The sequence below is a fragment of the Megalops cyprinoides genome, chromosome 1 (genome assembly GCF_013368585.1).
Source record: "Megalops cyprinoides isolate fMegCyp1 chromosome 1, fMegCyp1.pri, whole genome shotgun sequence".
NCBI classification, from domain to species: domain Eukaryota; kingdom Metazoa; phylum Chordata; class Actinopteri; order Elopiformes; family Megalopidae; genus Megalops; species Megalops cyprinoides.
The window spans coordinates 70222335-70245644 of NC_050583.1; the positions used below are offsets into that span (position 1 = coordinate 70222335).

At 40.5% G+C, this 23310-nt stretch overlaps 1 protein-coding gene across 1 annotated transcript in view; it reads left to right on the top strand.

The window, feature by feature from the left end:
* The window catches only part of LOC118776935 (girdin-like), an 88244-nt gene that overhangs the window by 24179 nt on the left and 40755 nt on the right, over positions 1-23310 (top strand). Inside the window, exon 4 of the mRNA XM_036527592.1 lies at positions 12436-12505. Within this exon, the coding sequence (XP_036383485.1) occupies positions 12436-12505 (70 nt within the window). The remainder of the gene's footprint in view (positions 1-12435; positions 12506-23310) is intronic.

The window sequence follows — 23310 nt, forward strand, 5'->3', positions numbered from 1 at the left end:
TTTTTCCCCAGATAGCTGTTGGTGAATACAGATCTTGCATTGAAACAGAAGAGTAAAAATTTGGAGTGCTAAGTATACTGCTGACCAGATTTAAGGTTTTGCTGGTTGTTATGTAATATGTAATAATCAATATTAACAGGAGTCTTTCAAATTTTACGAATCAAGAATCTTGCACAGAAGAGAGATTGTCAAGGGCAATTTCCATTTCATCAAGTCAGCTTGCAAAATTGGTCAGTCAGTTCAATTTACATGAACATCTCAGTCTGCTTTAGCAAAACTGGTAGTCCGTATCTTGTAATTACTATCATAAGAATTTAAACAAGATGCCAATTGTTGACAGAACTGTAACTATACCTTTGAGGAACTGTTTTCGCCAGATCGAACCAAATCCAGTTACCTGAATCAAAGAATTGTTAAACAATTTGTTTACACATACACCTACACCTAAAGATACATTCTTGTATATTTCCCTGAGAATGTGTCAGCTAAGCTTTTTGGGCTAGCTGTCATGGGTGTTATGGGCCTGCAAGCAGTGTTTCTTCAATCACATTGACTTTTTCTGTCACATTTGATGTATTGTTATTTAGGCGTGAGCTTTAGATACAGATTTCTAACAGACATGTGCTGCAAAGGCTTTGTCACTGTAAGATACATCAGAATTTCAAAAAAGCTACCTATAATCTATTTTTAAACTTTATGGGGAACAGAGAATACTGAGTCACATATTGGAGGCAGAAATGTATAACTAGTGGGTTATGTGGGACAGCCATGGATTTCAGTGGTTGTGGTTAGTGGTTGTGCTGCACAGCCTTGTGTTGGTAAATAAATTATCATCTGTGGCACATTTTAATGTACATCCAAATAATGGCTTTGATTTTTATATCTTTCAAGCTTCTAATATTCACTGAAAGAGGAATAATTGTTGGTAAGTAGAAACCTGTGCATTACAGAGTCAAACACAGTTAGACCTGAGTTTTGACACAGTGGTGTTCTGTTTTGTGCTGTTATGTTGCAGATTTGTGAGTTCTCTTCATGTGTTCACTGCTGTAATTTCGCAGGCACTGGTAGCTATTCTTGTGTACCCAGTGCTGCTGACACAAACCTTTTTGTTTTCCTGGACAAAATCCTTGAGGAATTGATATGTTTCTGCGGTTTCTGTTCTTAAGCCCTACGCTCTGTATGACTGGGTCTTATCTTAGCAGTTACCCACTCTCATGTAGGGCAATGGACGACTCCATGTAATAGACGACTATGTAACCTATAATTGAGAACTCTTTTGCTTTTAATACCAATTTCCAGGTGACATCAATGAACTTGTTCTTTTTAGTAGCAGTGTACTGAAGGAGCATTATCTCTTCAGGAAGACATTGAGTCACATCAGATGTTATCAGCAAAATTACTGTTCCTATTTATGACATCAGACGTATGCAGCTAATAATGAATAATATAGTTTCACAGGCACAGAAAACATTGCAGTCAACGTTGTGATGCTGAGTGTATCAGGCGTATGTGGTGTTAAGCTGTAGTGGGATTTCATGCATACAGATTTGTGTAGTTTAGCCTGATGTGGTGTTTTAGAGGGAGATATTCACGACTGCTGTGCACAGTCTGGAGGAAATGAGGGTAGTGTAAGGCTACCGCAGGCCATATCCCAATGAGTGAGTAATGTGAATTTGTCTTGCTTTAGAATAGACCCTGAACTGGAGAAAGAACTTTTCCCATAAAAGCTGAAATATAAAATGTGGAACTATTGCAGTGTCTGACCAGTGTATCTGACGGTGATGGTAAGTGAAACGTCTTTGTGTGCAGGGTACCCAGGGTAATAACTGAAAAAAAGAACTGCTGAAAGAGTCAGCATAATCTTACAAGACTGCTTAGTCTGTGTCTAATATAATAACCATTGGGATTATCTTTATTCTCCACTCAGATTCCAGTGGACTTCAGATGAATTTCAAGTAGTGATTTTTAAATTCACACCCCAGGCAGAGCTGTGGGCCAGCCGTTCTGTCATTTTGCAAAATCTGAGAGGTTTCAGATCAGTGCAACTCAGATCCAGCCCAGACAGAGTGTGACCTGGGTTAGGGCATCACTTCACACAGACCCAGGCTCTGCTGAGCTTGTGGGAGTCCCAGACTTGAACACAGGCCCCACTGTGTGCATTTTGGGGATGGAGGTGGAGATGGAGCATTGGAGAACAAAGGGGAAAGGGGGGCTAATAGCCCATAGTTCCCTCTCTGTTTAAGTAGTGAACACATTCAGGTCAGTCAGCTATGCCTTGTGCTTGCCCCAGACTGCTGTGGGATGGTATTTTATCATCTAAATTTGGAATTCTTCATAGATTCTGTCATATAGAGCTAATGGGGTCTATGTCACAGCCAATATAGGCAACTCATCATTGAGGTTTAGAAGTTTTAAAATGTCTATCTGTAAAAAAATTAAACACTTTCCAATTTCTGTTATGCATGCATGGAAAGCTGAACAGTATATACAATATTACTAGTGATTTATCAAATATGTTTCAGAGAGCACTCACTAATCAACTTTGGTGCAGTTTATGTTGGATTGTGTTTGGCCTATTTGGCCACAGTGCAGCTGGTCTTGGACTGTAAAATGCAGTTAATACAGCATTTCCTTTGTTGTGCGTGAGGAGTATTGCCTTCTCTGGCAACACCTGATCCTATATACCTTCCTTTGATCCAATTATTTAACCCCCATACTGCGAGTCAAAATTAAACATGTTTTTAGGGCAGATGTCTTTTATATAATGTCATATCCCAGATGAGGGAATTGAGAGAAGGCTTCACAGAAGCTGACAAGACAAGCTTAGCAATAAGCAATGCGGGGATGAATAAGCCTGGTGACATCTCCATGGAAACCCTCCCTATCTCTTGAAAATGGGGCGAGCTTGACCGAAGACATTCAGAATGTCTCACAAGGCATGCGAGTCACTGCTCATCCCTTGGCAACCTTCTGCACAATCACTCCGTGATCAAGGAGAACCCCAGCCAAAAGGCAAGGAAGACTGGACTGCTCTCTGTGGCTGCCAGGACGACAGGTCCAGGGCCTGTTGGGAAAATGAGCAGTTCTGGCATCTGGGTTAAGCAAACATTCTGTAAAGACATCAGGCACAGTGGGCTGCTTGCAGCATGCGTCATACCTCTGCGTATTTTTGTGCACTTGTCACTTAATCGCAATTCTGTCTTAAGCAAGTGTGCCTGGAACCAGAAGTCTGCTTTATTTGGACAGAAGTCTGCTTTGTTTTTACTCCCCTGCTTAACTGAGAGTGCATTCAAGCTGTTTTGTTCATTCAAATGAGGGCAGAAGGTTTCTACTTGTTGTCCCCATATGCATTTCCTGTTTGTATTTTTACAGATTGTTACAGCTGACATTATTAATGTCTGGGTGAGTTCAGAATTGAATTAGCTTGATAGAAAGTGGAGATGAGAGGATCTTTCCACAGATCCATCCGGGTGATAGTGCAGAATGTTAAGCCTTGAACGCACAGATTTGAATCCTGATTCTAACTTAATAATATGATTATAATCTCCTATTATTTTTAATCTGCATGTGTGTGTGGAAATTGTGTGTTGCCTTAACATTACATAGAGCCTACAGCTTGTTATGTGTTTACAAGCTATAGTTGTCTTTGGAGCACATACAAACTGCAGTTCCATTTCTGGCAAGTCAGCAAGTGGCACACTGAGAACTGGGCTTCATAAGCCAGGCTTTTGAGTGAGTTTATCATAGGACAATGCAAAAACAGTTTACAGTGATGTAACATTTCAGCAGCAAGCTGTTCCCTGCACTACCGCAGCAACAAGGAAGCAGTGAGAGAAGAAGCCGTGAGCACCAAGACAATTGCACAGTGAATAGAAGAGGAAGGAGATGCACTTACTGAGGTGTGGCAAAAGAACAGGTGTTGGTTTGACCCACCGTTTATTTATTGGTGCTGTTATGGATAATCATAGTTGCACCCAGAGGTGGAGATGCATACTAGGACTCCCTTATTTAAAAAGATGCGTTGTATCTTAGCACTACACAATATTCATTTCTGAAACACCAGCTGCGCTGAATGACCAGCTGCAGATGGCTTCAGCCTGTTTTCTTAGCCTTCTTATTTTTTTCAAAGGGAAATACTGGAGAGGCAGGAAGCAGTCTAACCATCAAGGAATGGGCTGAAATCCTAAGCTGTTGTTCCCTTGAGCAAGGTACATAACCTGAACCATTGCAGTTAAATTTCCTGTTGCACAAATTGAGAGCATGTAAGAATGTGAAGTGTTGAAGTTGCCGTGGATATAACTGGTGTTTTCGGTGATTAAAAAGATAACGTCCCTAGCCAGAGGGCAGAACGTTGGAATCAGTAACAGATGCTTGTTGAGCCCTGCTCATCTACCTCCCCCTGCCCCCGTAAATGTAACATTGTGGATATCAAAAAGGGAATGAGCATAGAAAGCAAAAAGCAGAAGACAGCTGCAGCACACTGGTCTTCCTGTTCTCATCTCTTCCTATTGCAGAACTACGCTCATTTACCTGTGATGGAAGAAAGGGAAGTGAGAGGGGTCATTTTTAAACCTGTTTCAAACAGACCATTCAATGCTGGCCTGTGCGGCACAGTCATGTGACATGGGACACATCCAGCAATGTCACAGCCCAGCATCGACAGAGTCTGTCCAACCCCTCGCTGCTCTCCCTGAGCAGGGCAAACCGTATCACCCCTGCATGTGTGAGAACGTGGCCGTCGCAGGGGACCATCGCCCCAAATCAAGCCAATACAAGCTCAACAGTGACCTCGAAGCACTGAGAATTTACACTCCAGTTCTCTTAGAATGCAAATTCTGCTCTTTTAGAGTCTGTGAAATGCCCATTTGAACAGTTCCTTGTTTCCCTTGAGTGTTGTGGGGAAGGACCATTGCAGAGGCGATGAAGCCTCTTGGATTCCTGGTTGCAGCTGTGCCCCACCACTGCACCAAACCAGTATTCTCACAGTGGAAGAATGGCCAGGCCGCCCCATGCATTTCCTGCAGTGTGAATCCTGCTTAAAAGGGGAGAGAGGAAAAAGGGTGTTTGGATGCGGATAGGTTGTATGAATACAAGTGGGTTCCACTAAGCTTGTTATTGCAGTGTATTACAGTGCTGTGCCAGCTCTGCAAACATGCATGGCTGGTGCAGGGACAGGTGGGGTGAGCAGACCTTTCCCCCTGTTTTCCACAGTCATACAGCTGTTGTGTTGGGTCCAGTTTGCCCCAACACTTCTAGAGTCAATTTCAATTCAGTCAATTCAGGAAATGAATTGAAATTCATTGAAAAATAATCATAAAAAATGACTCATTTTAATTAATTCTCTAAATTGGCTGAAATGAAAATTGACCCTAATTCTGCACACCGGATCATAGGTCAGGTTACTGAACCCCCTGAAACCACAAACCCCCTGAATTGCTTGTTTAGGCTGAGCTTGTCATTTCTGCACTAATGCAGGATTTTTGTTGTTGACAGCAGTTTGTTGTATTTATTTATGTAAGTCTTTTCATAACCTTATTCTTACTTACAATGACGGTGTTAAAATAACGTGACAATACAAAACAATAAAAATATAACATTGTATAGTGTTGTGGGGAAACTGCTTTGCTTTGAGGATGCCTTTAAACCTAAACCACAAAATATTTTATGTGGAAATGATTGTAAAATGTTTTTGCTGCTGTTAGATGTTGTTAATTCATTACTGCAGTGCTTTTATGGCAGTGCTTCTTTTGTTTTTATGTACAGAAGTTATGGTTTCAGGACGTCTGTGGAATTAAGGACACTCACTGCTGCAGCTGTGGAGGAGGTGGAGGAAGCACTGTGCTGCAATATTAATGGAGACTGAGACTCAGTGGTTCAGTGGGATTGCGAGGGGGGGCTGGCTCTTTTCTATTGCATTAGACAGCACTGGAGGATGTCGCCTTTCGCTTTTGAGTGCCTGTTCCAAAATAACAAAGATGAGCTACAGGCACACCGTCAGCTTTCATACCACTGAATAGCAGCTAAATTAACAGCTAAATTACAGGCCGCTCCATGCTCGGTGTGCCTGTTAAGCCATAAGTCCCAGGCATGTTATTCATCTGAATAGGGTCAAGTGAATCACAACAGACACTTCCTCTCTTTGTTTAGAGATGTGTTGCCAGTCATGGCGTGCCCAGAGGAATGACCATGTTTCTTTGTTATCCAGTCACAGTGTTTGAAAACTGTGCATAACCTCCCTTTTGAAAGAGCACATGACGACAGACTTCAGCTGAGCACATGTGGGAGCAACACCTGTGTCCTTTCACTGCACTGGGCCAGCCCTTGCTGTGTACACATTTTCATCACTGGGACATGTCAAAAGGGCAGTCATCCTGGCTGTTGCTGTATTCCTAGAGTAGGATCATGCCTTGCAGCCACATCCCGTGGACACATGCTTTCCCAACCAGGAGTCAAGTAACAAGGCAAACACAAGGCGGCCCCACAGTGTATTAGTCCTGAATGACTTTGCAAGCCATGGCAACAGTGCAAATTTCCACTTGTGAAACCCTGAGAAGGGATTTGACCTTGACCTGCTCAAGATGTCTGGCTTTCGGGGGGCCTCCCAAAAAAAAACCTCCCCATCAGGCAGATTTATGTGTGAATACCATTGGCGGACAGCAAGTCTAGTCACTGTCCTCTAGTCTTCCGTTGGCATGTGTCACCTCAGAGCAAGCTGTAAATCCGCAGCAGATTGCTCAGCCAATGTCAAGCCAGATCTGTTGGCGTACCTCTGTGTCATTGGATGAAAGATTTCCTTTTCTGCCTACTGCTCTAAGGGTGTTTCCATTCGTCACAGGACATCATCATAGGTGAAGAGGTTTGAGCCATGCGCTCTGGTTCTGAGGGATATGGGTACTTCAAACGCAACAGCTACAGCAGCAAAAATCTAACCAAATAACTGGGTCACAGAATGTGTAAAAAGTGAAAGGGGATAAAGCAAATGGATAATTTTAATGTGAGGAATAGGCATACACCTGGACAGCAATTTGACAATTTGATGTTAATGTCAATATCTAAAATCTAAATTGATGGTGCAGAGCTCACTGAAATCTCATACACTGAGTAAGCCTCTTTTGGATTGGATCAGTCGTTGAAAGGAGTTGTGCGCATTTAATATTTAATAACCATCACACAGAGCTAGCAGACTGCCGTTTAAGATTGAAACTGGATTCCATTCCTGTATGCACTCTTGAATAATTAAAATGTCTTGCTGTCATATCAACATAGTCTGTACAATAGCTCTGCAGAAGCTCTTCTCTGCTGTGGTCAAAATTCTATTAAAATGAGAAGTTGATTAAAGAGAATGGCAGTCATTTTCATTGACTTTTTAAGAGAAAGTCAAGACTTGCTGTGAAAAGTTGTTGTTTACACCACCAGTTTTGGTTTCATGATTGTCATTGACTTTATGTCACACAATTGGAGGTCATTTTGTGACCATTTTGAGATTAAAAGTTGAAACTGCTCCAGATTCAGTGCCATGGTGCAGATATCTTACTCCCTGCATAGCACAAACACAACACCTCGTAGTCAGTGCTATGAGGTGTCCTTGCCACCAGTGTGAGTTCCTGTCTGAATCCGACTCTAAACATTTCTGAAATGACTCCTATGTTTCAGTGATTGTTTTTATTTGGGATTGTCATTTTGAGTAGTTTTTGTATTCAGGTACTCAAAAGGGAATGAAAATGGGTAAACTGACCTTGAGGTTAACATTGGGGGTGGACAAGCTGATTTGTTGTCAAGGGTTGATAGTACCTGAAGCTTATAGCTGCCTATCGAAGTTTCATCACAGCAGAAAATAAAGTAGGCTAATTTTAACATTACGGCATAGCATTGACAGCTGAAACGTTAAATGGAATTTGGTTTTTGTAAACTAAGTCGTTTTGCAAGCATAATTTTAGCCAGTGTGTTTCCTATGTCTTTTGTTGGGGATGCTTTAGGCCTGTTTCTTAATGACTGCAGCACAAACAAATCATTTTTACATTAGGCTAAATGAGGTTGTTTTAGTGAATTCAATTTGCCTTATGCGTGTTCACCTGCTCACAATTTAGATTAAACATAAATGAACAAAACAAGCTGTCTTTCGGATCATGGTAGCCTAAATTCACAGTGATACTGCTATTCTTGCAGACTGTGCTCTCCCATCATGCAGACAATGTTTAACTTACTTTATTAGTGACTCCTGTTTGAGCTGCTACTGAAGAGCGCTATATAATGTTAAGTAGGCTACTTGAGGGAAGAAAAACATGGTGAGTTTTCCTGGTCAGCTCAGCTACCCATAACTTGCAGAAACCTGAGGGCTTTAGGTGAAATAAACGCAGGTCTCTTACTATCGCCGGGTCTCCAATAAACACCGGTAAAGTTAAGTAATTAAAGCAAATAAATGCCTTGGAGTCTATTGGAAGTTTTACGGCAAATACTTTATAGAAAAATGTTTGTCTTCACACACAGATGCACAGATGTTCCATGTCACATGCAGACTCTGCCAGTCTTAGAAATTAGAATTGTTTTTGTGGAAAAAATGTAAGTTTTATCAAAGAAAAAAAAAACCCATGTAGACAAAAAGAAAAAAAAGTTGTCCTGTATGAAAACAGTTGAATACAGTGTGTGACGAGACATCCCTGCGGGCACTTGATTCCTACCCAGCAATCCAAGGTAAATTGCATAGCCTAAATGGACTAACACTTCCAACAGAGGCTCCATCCCTGGCAGTAATAGCCCACATGTTTGACTGATTCCATTGCATGGGCAGAGAACACTGCTTTAGCAGAGAGGGCAGTTGTGAGTGTGAGTTCAATAAAAATGTTATTGGAAGGAAGTGGCTTTCACTGACTGGCATATTATGGCCATTAGCTCTTGTGTGTGATAGAGCTCTCTCCCTGAGCTGAAGTCATCTATATCCTCTGACACACAAAAGCCGTTTTCACATATGAACTCCAGACAATATCCAGAGAATCGGGTCCAGACATTGTCCGGAGTTGCCCTTTCATACATGTAGCACACAACAGGAGATTGTCTGTGTCCGACACGTTCTCACCCCCTGGAAATACTCCAGTTTGGTTTAGGCAAGGGGTGGCGCATGGGTTGAGCGTGCAAGAGGCAGCACATGACGCAAAAAGTACGCTGCAGAAATCACAGTGGCTGTATTCGAAACCGCCTACTGCATACCGTGTACTGCGTATTACACAAGTACAGTCATCCGCCACTTAACGTCCATTTGGACAACATCCGTTGGCATATACATCCCTAGTCCCATAAGGTTATAATAAAGTTTAAAAATCCCGATCGCAGAATGGGACGTAGCAGACGTAACTGGACGTAGTTAAAGCAATGCTTCCCGAGCGCAACACGTGTATCTCATGTCTCATGGAAATAAAGCGATTGTGCTGCCAGGCGTATAATGGTACAGTACATAGTATACCATATACTGTATATAGTATGGTGTTCGCACAATGTCCAAATCACATAACGTCCTACACTATATGGACAAAAGTATTAGGACGCCTGACCATTACATTGTAATGACATTGTATTCAAATACAAATACATCCCCCTTTTGCAGCTATAACAGCTTCCACTCTTCTTGGAAGGCTTTCCACAAGATTTTGGAGTCTTTCTGTGGGAATTTGTGCCCATTCATTCTGTAGAGCATTTATGAGGTCAGGCACTGATGTTGGACGAGAAGGCCTGGCTCGCAATCTCCGTTCCAGTTCATCCCAAAGGTGCTCGATGGGGTTGAGGTCAGGGCTGTGTGCGGGCCAGTCAAGTTCTTCCACACTGAACTCATCAAACCATTTGTCTTTGCTTTGTGCACTGGGGCACAGTCATGTTGGAATAGAAAAGGGCCTTCCCCAAACTGTTGCCACAAAAGTTGGAAGCATAGCATTGTCCAAAATGTCTTGGTATGCTGAAGCATTAAGATTGCCCTTCACTGGAGATAAGGGGCCTAGCCCAAACCCTGAAAAACAGGTGTGGCTAAATACTTTTATCCATGTAGTGTATTTCACAGAACGTAAGTGGACATTAAGTGACACATGGCTGTATATACTGTATACTACATGCTATTTTTCAGTGTAGTACTCAGTATGTGACCATTTGTAGTATGTTACATTGTCGCATGAAATCATTGCGAGTTTAGAAACGTCCAGATTTCCTCATGGTATTTTCAGTTAGACACCACTTGCATTCTCATGAGTGAAAAGTATTGATGAGTTCACAAAAAGTATTTGTGAGTTGAAGTATTTTCAGGTTTTTTCTTTTCAATGTCTTACCTTTCGGTGGTATGCGCACATAATGTGGAATAGAGGAGGAGAAGGCGAATATAGCTATTGTACTTTTGGGTAGCCTATAAAAAATATCACACATAGCCATCCAAATAGTGCTACCGATACACATAATTTATTATTAATTATACATTTATTATAACAGGAAGGTAAGTTTTTGTTGTTCACTCTGTAATGTTAGGTCACCAGTTCACCTCACTATACCTATTACTATTACTTAGCTACAGCTTAGCTAGCTACTATCACATAATAAACTACTAACCAACATTATTAATCATCATAAAAGACAAGTTTTGGCAGTATAGCTATAGCTAACTATCTCTTTAACGATCGTTGGAATCAAAATGACATGTATTTGGACGTATCTGCAATATCAACGAAAGAGTGGAAAGCAATATACAGGCAAGCAGAAAAGAGTATGGCTAGATAGGTTCTGGCTTTCAGTCCATGCCTGAAAGGGACTGAAACTCTCCTGTTAAGTTCTGCTGTCTATGAGGCAGCTGATGCCCACAAGTTGTGTCTGTACGTGCTCAGGGGTTAGCAAGGTATGGGCAGCACCCTGTATTTTCTGAGGCCTCAGCGGACATAAAGGCTTCCACTGCATATTAGGCAGCTGTAGGTAACTGCTCTAGGCCCACTGACTCATAACCAGATGTTTGTGGGTTTAGATTGCTGTTGGGATATGGCGAGTATTTCTTCCATGTGGCAGGTTTAGTATCTTCCTGTTATTATTGTGCTGAAGGCTAAATTTTATGAGGGGTACCCAGTGCTGTAAAAAACTGAAGATGACAGCAAAACCTTGTACCCACTTATGAATTATGGACCCAAAGCTCTTATATCAGAACATTTTAAAATTTGACTACTACAAGTGCAGGTGATATACTAGCTCCATTCATACAGCTCACTGCCCACCATACTAGCTCCATTCATACAGCTCTCTATGTTTGCCTGATAGACATGTGATAGATCACAAACTCAGATAGCTTGCAAGTTAAACTGACAACTGGGATGTAATTTTTGCATTTTATAAACTCAGTATATCAGGAGGGGCTGTCATTCATTTCAATTAGTGAGTCTGCCTACTGCAAATCCAAATTTTTGTCTGACACAAAAAATACAAAAGTATTCAGACCCTTGACCAATTCTCACATTTTCCTGAATTACAAATGATACATTGAAGTTTCATTCAGTGTGATATTTTATTTACAAACACTGAAACCCAAATTAATCATTATGTTAGAAAATACTTTTAAGAAAAATAAAAAACTGAAGTATGCTGTTTGCATAACTATCCACTGTGCTCTGGAAACACCAGTTGTGCTAAGGAGGTCACAACTGCCTTACCATTGGCTTCTACCTGTGAACCATTAACGTGACTGTCACATGTTCTGGATAAAAACTCCACTCTGTTTAAGGATAATTGGTCAAGCTGTAAATCTGAATGCATAAATTAGGAAAAGGGTACAAAATAATCCAATATCCAAACGTTTGGATATCCCAGTGAGCACTGTTGGATAAATAATCAGGATGTAGAAGCTGTATTGCACCACTCAAGCCCTACCTAGAAAAGGCTGTCCCTAAAAACTCTGCATCCAAGGTAGGAGACTTCTGAGAGAGGCCACAAAGAGACCAAAAATGACTTTGAAGTTCAGTGGCTGAATGGAGTAAAGGTGCATCTGTCAACAGTATCAAGAACTCTGGCCTGTATGGGAGGGCAGCATGAAATAAGCCATTACTCAGAGAGAACCATCTCAAAGCAAGGAAGGCAAGCAGGTTGTGCCACATACCAGTATTTAAGGCCAAGAATGTAATGGCCATTATTTTATTCTGAAGAAAGAATGTCACCTAATAGTTCACACAGCCAGGAGGCCAGCACAAAGTAGTAAAGCCAGTGGCTTTGAGAGAGTGGAGGTGTGTGTGGAGGAGGATGCTGTGAATTAGCTGAACTCAGTGACAGCACCACTTGCCCTGCATTGATGTAATGGTCCATTTCTCCTGGGAACCACTGGAATCACATGTACATTCAGAAAGATTTGACTGTGCTATAGAGACCAAAAAGTGTGTTTATTACCTGTGTCTGGCTTACTGAGTCTGATTCATGTTCCATCTCTTGCAGGAGACATTGCAGCAGTTAATCCTGATGCCTCTCCCCAATGTACTGGTGCTGGGTAGGAACCCCCTCTGCGGTAGGTCTGGCTTTCACACTCACACTTCACACTAGCACCAGTGCGTTGGCAAGTGACATGCTTCCATCCAGTCTCAGTTTGATTATTGTCTGAAATTGTATTAGACAATATTATGGGACTGTTAAATTGTCCTTGTGGACATCTTTTTTTTCATGTATCGTGTAGGGATATTACCTTGGAAGCTAGTGAGCAATATTTGGCAGCACAAAAAGTTTCATATTCTCAGTGGCCTTGGGAAAAGCTCCCACTATCTATAGAAAATTTTCACCTGGTAAACCCAGAAATATCTGTTGAGACACTATTAAGAGAACTGGCTATCAGGATATCAGGATAAACAGAAATGGTGTCTGGAATTTATTTCTCATCTTCATGATGACCTATTTTTCCATTTTGAGTAGCCTGGCATTCTTTTTGACCCTGTATTCATGACCTTTCAATAAGTCTATAGAGCATAGGCATTTCATCTGAAGTAGTTGGCCAGCAGAGGGGTCCCAAAATATTACATTACATTGCTGCTGTCAGTGGAAGGAAATAATATCATATCTGTTGGAATTTACTGTAGGCGTTTGTTACACCACTCTGTAAAAAGCTGCAGACTTTATAAGTGAGTTCAGACTAAGCGAGTTCAAATTGCTTGCTATCACAGACAAAAATCTCTGTCTCAGACTTTTTTGTCTCCCTGATTGGTATTCCAGTTTCCATGTATACTATAGACTATGATAGATGGGGAGTGTAATTCAGACCTGGAGGCACCAGAAACAGAATATACAACTCGGATGCTGTGCCAGGAATGTTATATATGACTTAGTCTAGTGCCAGGAACACTATGTTTGAGTCAGTCTAGTACCAGAAGTGTCATGTAGAACTTGGTCTAGTATCAGGAATATGCGTAGTTTGTAAGTCTAGCCCTACTTTAAAAATGAAAATGGCCTCTACTAAGAGAATTTTTTATTTTGTCTTTCTGATCACCACTTACCGCACTTATCGCATTGTGTAGTGTGTCCATTCCTTTCACAACTTCATGAATGAACCTGGAAAGTGGTTTGTGTTAGTGTTAGTAGTTACTGAATGTTCCAGTAGTGACTTGCAGAAATAATCAAGCATTACATGCAAAGGAAAAATATCCCAAAAATATTTTATTTCAGGATGTGTCTGACCAGAATGCTGTTTGTGGTGCTTAACAGTCTGGGGGAAACCAAGCATTTGTTTAAATGAGAGAGGGTGATTATAGTAATATGGAAAATACTTGCTGGACCAATTTCAGATCTGAAGTTTACCAGTCTGTCTCTGGTTTTACATTTTGACAGAAATGTAGTATGGATTTAATTCAGAACTAGGTCATTCATTTCAAATCTTTTCAAATGATTAATGTATCATGGTGTAAAAACGTAATGCATTGTTTCATTAATAATGAAATTCAGTCAGACCTATCCTAGGTATATTTTTTAGCATATATTATGGCAAACTGAATGCAACTGAATGTACAGTAATAAATTAGTACAAGTAAGTCAGTTTCTAAATTTATAGTAAATGTAGTTAATATATTCTGAGTTGCTAATTGAATCAAAGTAGCTAAATGAATTGCGGAGGGCTGCAGCTATTAAGCAGGCATACATTGTGAAGGAAATGAACCCATCTTAATTGAAAATTATTTCATTAATGGCTTTGAAGGCACGTAATGGACTGCACCTACCTCAGCTGTTCCTGCTCCAAAGGAGTCCAGAGAAAGCAAATAATGGCACACATCTACCTACTCAAATGGAATTTAGGCCTTGTTCATAATTTACAAAGATATATGTAGACCCTTCTTCAGAAATGAAGGTTCCCTGGAAGAAAATTAGAAGGGCTTATATCCAAAGCAAATAGGTTATTTCAAAACAAATCATATTCTACAAAAAATAGATGAAATTTAAGTAGTGTTCTTGAAGGTGCCAGTTCCTTTCCTTGATCTGGCCATCTTACAAGGACAAGATTGAAATTCATTGCCTGTTTTGATGTTTTTAGTTTTTGCATCAATGATTTTTAAAACTCAATGTATGGATGAATTTGTTCCAGCTCTTTTATTCTCCAGATCAGACATTTGCTCTCTGGTCTCGGCACATCCTGATACAAATCTCTTTTTAACATGCTGCTGGAAGCTGCCACTTGTGCCACTCTGAATGTTTAAAATGCTGTATATAAGTAGCTGTGGAAAAAGACTAGTTAAGGCAGAGTGGTTGAACAGTGCAGCATGAAAGAACATTCAAAACAAGGAAGGAGAAACTATTAGAATTGAATTTCAGTGAAAGTTTGGGAGTATAGTATAGTATAATCCATCTGTCCCAATGTTATTTTTTCTTTTCACAACATGGAGAGAAATAGGAGGACAATTATCTCAGACAAAGTTCTGTTACTAGGCTGTGGGCAGTGTTGGTATTGATGACAGGTTTTGGGATGAAACGTAAAGAATCAGCATACACCAGTATTAGACAATTAAGTAAGATCGGACTTAAACATGAGGTGCAGCAACCACCGGAAGGCCTCAAACTGTACTGTATTAGGGCAGCCAGAAAGTTGGTTGTGTGAGGCATTTAGTTTTGACAGAAGTAAAACAGCTGGGTGTTATAGTGGGAGGTGTTATTTATGGAATTGAACGTAAATACATTTTTTTCAATGACGTATTAGTGACAAATGGGTAATCAACAGAAAGGCCTCTGTTCTTTAATTCATTTCCTGATCCTTCCCCCCACAGTGCTACTTAAGCCTAGCAATAGATACCAAGGCTATGTAACGGTGCCAAAGCTCACTTATGAAAGGATTTCCTCAAGGGTTGTTTGTCCAGTGTAACCCAGTTGAAGATCAGCCAGGTCCAGCAAGCCTTCCTGAAGAAATTGTTTCCTCTTCCTGTGAGCCTTGCTTAGACAGGATGAGGCAGACTTCCCAGCAGCTGGCCAGTGTCCCAGGTGGGACATGTGTTTCCCACCCGGATGAGAGCTTGATGACTGAGAGATATACAGAAGAACATCATCATAATCATAAACGTGCCATCAGCACACCAGCCTCCTGCTGTCTTTCAGGTCAACTTCCTTCTGCACTTCGATTTCTCCATATAGGCCTGGTTCACTTCCAGAAAGCCCTTAAATTATTCATTCTCTGCCTGTTCCTCAGTTTTAACCCATCCTGGATATTTCTTCTGCAGAGCTCATTGTATAGAATTTCCATATTAAAATACAGAGAGAAATAATGTGAATGTACACTACGTATAGTCAAAATTTTATGTCTAATTTTTGTGTATATATCGCATACGCATATACACACACACAGTGTATATGGTCCATATAGCGTATTATTGAATTAATCAGTAATTTAACTGAAGCCGTTTTGGTTGAATGTAGTTACATAGTCATGCATTCCTACCTACTTGGATGTTCTAAGAGACAGTCTGGTTTATCAGGGTTTCCTTGTAATTTGCAAGCTATCCAGCATAGTAGTACTCGTATTGCTACAGCTGTATTGCGTGTTATTGATATGTCAATGTATTATTTCCTGAGTGTTTTGCTTTAGCATGTATGTTTAATTTGTATTCATTTTCTAATCAATTTTGCAATTTGTACTGTTCCTTCAATGTTACCTACTAGTTAGCTAACTAGTTATCAATTTACAAATACAGTAAACAAAAATCATTAAGCCTGGCACAATTTTGTGTTCTTTGGAATAGCTGCAGTACAGTAGCTGGTGTTATTTTTTCAATTACTTATTTCTGGCACGTTGGCTTGCTACTTGGGAACAATGTACTGTGCCTTTAGATAAAGAGCTTTAGCTAGCTAGCTGCTAGCCTCTCCTAATTTAAAAGAAAACAAATCCAGGTAACAATTCCTGTATGGTTATATTTCCCATTCACAGTTTGGGGATGCCTAGCTGGCTAATTTAATTCAGTACCAGCCCAGTCACGTGGAATTAATCTTAAGAGAGTTGGATGCATATTTTAAATTTTGAGCAAAAAACTTAGTTAATTAGTTGTTTGATTAATTGATTAATCACTGCAGCCTGAGTGTGCGTGTATATGTGTATGTGCATGTCTGTGTTCATTAGCATGTTTGACAGTCTCTATCTTAATCACCGAGGTGAAAACAACCAGCTCGAAGCCTCATTCAGTATCAGCAGAACTTTGAGAATGGGGGGAAATTTGTAGTTATACAGTATTTTCCTGGTTTGCCATTTGTAGCTCTGCAGTTTGATCAGTAGATTCGTTTGGAAAGTAATTTTCTGTTCTACTGCATTTAAACCCCTGCTGTTTTGTTTTTTGTTTTTTCATTTTTTACAAGTGAAATCTGATCCGTCCACAAAATAGTGCTGAACTAATTGTGTTTTAACTTTTGTCCCGGATTTCACAGATATTCACTTCTGTGTTTGTTACGAATCGGAATGGGCCCCAAATTAAATATTATCAATTTTTACTTTTATTTATCCCCTAGTGAACTGTGATGAGACCAAAGGAGGACATCCCTTTCAATGCTTGATTTTTTTTTCATGTAGCTCGTTAAAGTCCATTAATTACAATGTAAACCAAACTAGTTAAATAAATGCCACATGCCATATTCTTTCCAGCTGTACCTAACATGTTGGAAAGCTTGGAAAAGCTCTGTTGAGAGATCATTAATCGCACATGCTTAGAAAGTAAATGAAGTTAAATAATTTGTGCAGCCTTTTCACTGTTTTGCATTTCGTCTCATTTATAAAGAGCACAGGGTATATTAGGTACACATTAGGTATTAGGTCTGTTGAAATCGATTTATTCCGCTGTGTGCTTAAGTGATTATAATGCAGCCGGGTATCGAATTTGCTGAACTCCAGTGACCCTCCTGTGATACGCAGTGTTTTTATTTCATGTGAAACAATCATGAAAGATCAAGCATTTATAATGCTGCGTTGTAAGGCAGATATACTGAGATTTACTTTGTGTTCATAATGGCTCCACCCAGGGACGTTGCTAGACATAAAGCACTACTGGGACACAGGCCCCCCATTACTCAAAGCACACAATTTTTTTCTTGAATGCCTGCTATGAAATGTGCTATACAATGTGCTATATGAACTTCCCTTGCTTAGCCCACTATTACTGCTACTGCCATACTGCTGCTGCTGAAACTGAAACAACTACTGGTAAAGGTAACAATGTAGAGATATTTATCTTTATGAAAATATTTATTTCAACATACATCATGAACCATCTCAGCGTGTTTTTTAGGCATAAAAGTCATACCCTACATATGCAAATAATAACAACAAAACCCAACTCAAGTCATTAAACTATTGCATATTAGTCCCACAGTGTTATCATTCCTCAATCCTGATTCTTTCGTGTGTCAATACACGGATTGCTGCGTGCACACCGCAGTGCACCAGCTACGACATGCACACTGCCGTGCACGGACAGCAATGTGCGCGCCGCGGTGTACGGACCCAGACCGCAAGGTGCGCGCCTCATCTTGTATTTTGGGTTAAACTGCGTTGCTTTGACATTGTGGATTATAAAAAAAAAAAATTCATTTTTTTCCCGTTATTATCAATCTAAATTAATCCACTGCCAAATATAGGAGCTTGTTAAAACTCGAATGTGAGATTTTACTGGGGCACAGCAGATCAATACTGGGGCACGTGCCCCAGTAAAAGGGGTCTAGCAACGCCCATGGCCTCACCATAACACTTTCTTTACTATAAGTTTCAATTGATCATACAGTTGATAAGTTGACATAGAGCCAAGACAAGTTGTGTCTCTGTATTGGTATTTTTCTATGTTGGCTGAAATTGTTTTTCCATTACATTATATTGTGTTTCTTAGGAGACACTCATATCCAGAGTGGCATAGAAGATACAATATAAGATCTTCCTCTAAATAAGTAAATAATAAATGAATCCTCCATTCAAGCTTGATATATTCAGTAGCCTTAAAAAGTTAATTCCCTTTGTGTACAGTACCAGTCACAAATTTGGACACACCTCATTAAGATAATGGGAAACATGCATTCAAAGGCATTTTGATCTAAAAATTGACTTATGTTTCAAAGCTTGAAATTTGTTTCTTAGACAGATATAAATAGTGAAGTTGATGCGTATCCATGTATTTCTTTCCTAGAAAATCTTAAATTATGAAAAATATTTTTGCTATTTTCAAGAATCTAAAATATTTTGTCCGGCTGCCCCCGACCAAAGATTTTCCTTGTCGACTAGTAGTCGTTTGTTCAAGCCATTAGTCGACTAGTCGTCGCACTTTATGACATTAATTTAATTATTTAATTTTTTTTTTTTTTGGGACATCAGAAAATGGTTTGAGTTCCAGGGCTGAGGAAGAATGTTATAAGTAGGCTAACATTGTTAACACTGTGCTACGTTACAGAGGAATACAAAACCGTAATAATGAGCCTTTAAAATATAAATTTTACAGGCGCATGCATGAAGCGAGCCATCTGTTAATGACAATGCTAACTGCAAAAGCGGTAATGATTCTGAATGTGTGGGAACAACCAGCAAGGAGACTGAACATTTTGTTAATTTATTTCAACACAGTATAACAATACAACTGATGAGCTTGTAACACCAACACAATGACTTATAAAACAAATGATAAATAAAAAACAGAACATGAAGTTAAACATGCAGTAAGCGAACACTTGGATAAGCCTAATGGCACATATGACAATATATTTATTTAGCTGCATATAGCCTTAACTTTGCAATTCGTTAATGTTAATTGGGCCATTGATTATTTAGCCTAATTGAATAACCCTTTCGTGCGTACGGTCACACCGGTGTGATTAGCCGTTTAGCGTGTATGCTAAAACCGGTGCGATTAGAACACTAGATTGGAAAAAATTCTGCCTAATTTTAGCTTTGAAGAAACAGTGATTTAACGTAAAAAAAATATAGCAAATGCTAACTGTAAACTATGAGAAGCTTAATAACGCTAATGAAAACATAATGAACCATGTTAACAGCGCGCTACATTGAGCAGAAATAAGTTAGGTACGAAAGGGATAATAACGTTAGGCTACTTAGGGGAGAGCCGGGATGGAAGTAACACTTTTCAGATAAACGTCATTTTAAAAGATAAGACAGAAACTAATTTTCGTTGTGATCAATAACTCACGTGTGTGTTCTGTCAATACCAGGTGCTATTTTGTACAAATGTGGAACGACTTCGGTATAATAATATAAGTATAGTTAATAAGTATAGTTGTTATTGTAGACGGACGAAAGAAACAACTGTTAACAATCGTCCCGACAATGACTCCTGACAGTTAAACCTGACTTGCTTCTGAACTGAGAAACTCTGATATGGCAAACTGCAGAATGTGTTCAAGTACTAATTAATCTGTCAAATGATCATGGCTATGACACATGAAACAATAGACACAACTTGTCATTCAAAAAAAAAAAAAATACCGCTTGAGTGAATTTACTTTCCGTGATCAAAAACAGCTTCTCGGGTATAACTGCATGCTATACATGGTGACGCAGTCAGGCATATCAGACTTGTATGGGCTCGGAGAAAATCGCCGTGTTACTTTCGTCCCCTGTTAGTTTTGTACCGGCTCTCCCCTACATGTTTCAGATGATAAGTCATGTTTGAGGTCGACGAATGATAGGTGAATCTTTGCATGCAGAGTTTGCATCTCATCTTTTTGGGGTCGTCCTTTACACACTCGAAATGATCCCACACTTTGGATGATTTCCTGCCTGACATAGTCTGATAACTTTTTAACTTCTGCGACTAACCGACTACTGAAAACTTGGTTGACTAAGACTCTCCTCATCGAATAACGTTTAGTCGACTATTAGGGGGCAGCCCTAATATTTTGATTAGTTTAACTGCATGATTTCATTAGTGCTATTTCGTAGTTCATAGATTTGATGGCTTGGAACATAGTAAAGAAAGAAAAGTGTCAAAACTTTTGACTGGTAATGTATATGTCTTTCATTCAAAATGAGATTTAACCCAGACTTTCAGCAGCAGTGCACTGAAAAACTTGGCATCTAGAAATGTTGAGCCTGACCTGACCCAAACCCAAATGCTATTACTCAGTTACGGGCGACATGTTCCATTGGGTCCCATTGGCTTCAGGTCATGTTGCAGGACTTTACTTGCCATCAGCACATAATGACCACAGTGGGGGAATAAACTTGTTCCTCTGGGGATAGAGGTGGGTAAGTCATCCAGGATCTCCTCATTGGGCACCTGTGAGTTGTTCAGGTTATGTCAGTGAAGTAGCACATATCCCTCAATTGGCACTGGCTTCACTGTGGTACACTGTGGTGCTGTTGGCTGAGTGTCTTCAGAGGACTGCATTTGTCCTATTAAACTCAGTGATTCCAGTAGATCAGGGGTGTCAAACTCAAATTCACAGTGGGCCAAAATTAAAAACTGGGACGAAGTCACGGGCCAAACTCAATATTTATTGAAAAATTGACTGCAATTGTGCATGTTTTCCCTTCTCTCCAGATATGTAATGTTAAACCTTTTCATATGGAAACAAACTTAAGTTTTGCGTAAACATTGAATCTGGAACAAGCAAAGCTTAATATTATAAACACATGAGAAATTAAATTTGAAATAAAACACACATCAGTGGTATTCGTTTCTTATTATGTCTCTTTCTATCTGTAGCCTTTCGAGTTCCTTTTTAATGTAAATCTTTTTTCACAGGCCAACAACAAAACAACCAAAAATAATAATAATTTCCTTTAATGAAAATGCAGTCTTTCAACTATTAACAGTCCATGCCTTGGAGTAGAAAATGTGCATAAAGACAACATTCATTCAAGCTCAGTTTGCTACTCTCTGCACTCTGATGCACATTGGTTCAAGCCAGATACCTGGCATCTCTTCTTAGATGCAAGTGCATCAATGACTGGGGTTAGGCTCTGAGCTGAGGAAATCCTCAGGATTGAGTGAAGGTGTTCATCAGTGAGATGACTCCTGAGTGGTGTTTTGTTCATCTTCATCAACGAGAACAGTTGCTCACATAGATATCTGCTGCCGAACATAGAGAGCATTTGAGCAGCTTGGGCACGGAGTTGGGGCAGTGTGTCGGGGAGGAAACATGGAAACTGTGCAGCACCCACAGAGTCATACTTTGACTTGAGCGTGTCACTACACTGGAGTTCAATCAGCTCCATTTGGAGGTTGGTTGGTGCGCTTTCCACGTCAACCGCAAACAGATTACTGAGCAGTTCAAATCTGCATTTCTGGGCTTCAAAGTCGGCAAATCGCCGGGTAAACTCGGCGCTGAGTATGCTGAGTTTTTCAGCAAACTGTGCACTAGGCAACACGGCGGGAGAGATCTGCTCTTTCATGGTTTGGCAGCACGGAAAATGACCCAAGTTTCCTTACAGCATCTGAGTCTCCCACAGGCACAACTTGGTTTTAAAAGCCCTCACCGCAGCGTACATGTCTGTGATGACATGGCCCCGCCCCTCAAGCTGCAGGTTGAGCACATCGAGATGGCTCAGGATGTCACACAGAAATGCCAGCTCACACAGAAACTTTTTATCCCTGAGCTCTGTTGTGTCTTTCCCTTTGCTTTCCACAAACTGACAGATTTCCTCACGCAGCTCAAAACATCTGTTCAGTACTTTTCCTCGGCTTAGCCATCTCACATCTTTGTGATCGGGCACGTCTGTGTATTCCGAACCAAACTCCTCCAGAAAAGACTTGAACTGGCGGTGATTCAAACCTTTGGCTCTTATGAAGTTAACTATTTGTGTTATGGTGCTCATAACATGTTCCATTTTCAGGGCTTTGCCACACAACGCTTCCTGGTGTATGATGCAGTGATAAACTGTAAGCTCACCTGCATGGTTCTCCCGCATCTTCTCCCGAATCCTGCCCACCAGTCCACTCTTTTGACCGCACATTGCGGGCGCACCATCTGTCGTCAGTCCCACAAGTTTATCCCAAGGCAGCCTCATTTCATTTACACATTTTGATACCTCTTCAAAGATTTCTTTTCCTGTGGTTGTGCCGTGCATTGATTTTAGTCCCAAAAGTTCCTCTGTAACGCACAGACTCGAGTCCACTCCACGGATGAAGATTGACAGCTGGGCAGTATCCGATGTGTCGCTGCTCTCATCCACAGCAAGAGAGTATGCGATAAAATCTTTTCCCTTTTCCATCAGCTGTTCGTGTAGATTGGTGGCGAGCTCACATGTACGCTCAGCCACGGTGTTTCTGCTCAGGCTGACATTTAAAAATGCTTGCTTTTTATCTGGGCACACGATGTCGCAAACTTTGACCATGCACTTTTTGACAAACTCTCCCTCATTAAAGGGCCGGGCTGATTTTGCAATCTCTGCTACCACAGTAAAACTAACCTTTTTATCTAGCCTCACTTTGTGATTTTGCTTTTGTGAACATAGTCTGCCATGAAACCAGACTTTTCATCTCCTCTACCTCATCTCCTCTACCTCCTGGAGCTTGTGCTTTACGTCCAGGTCCTTGTACTTGTCATGGTGTTTCGTTTCATAGTGTCTTATGTTATATTCTTTCGTTACAGCCATGGTGGCTCCGCACACAAGACAAACAGGTCTGTCCTTTACATTCGTGAACAGATAATCTGCCTCCCACCTGTCTTGAAAGCTCCTGTTTTCCATCTTTCGTTTGGCCATTTTTGGGGAGGGGTGGATTAAGTTTGTCCGAGGTGACTGGTAGCATGGATGCTAATGATTGTCAACAGAAAAGGAGGGGGCCCTTGGCGGTCTCGACTGACGCGCCAACGCACTAACAAAGCATTCTGGGATTTGTAGTATTAGCGGTGTATGCGCTATAT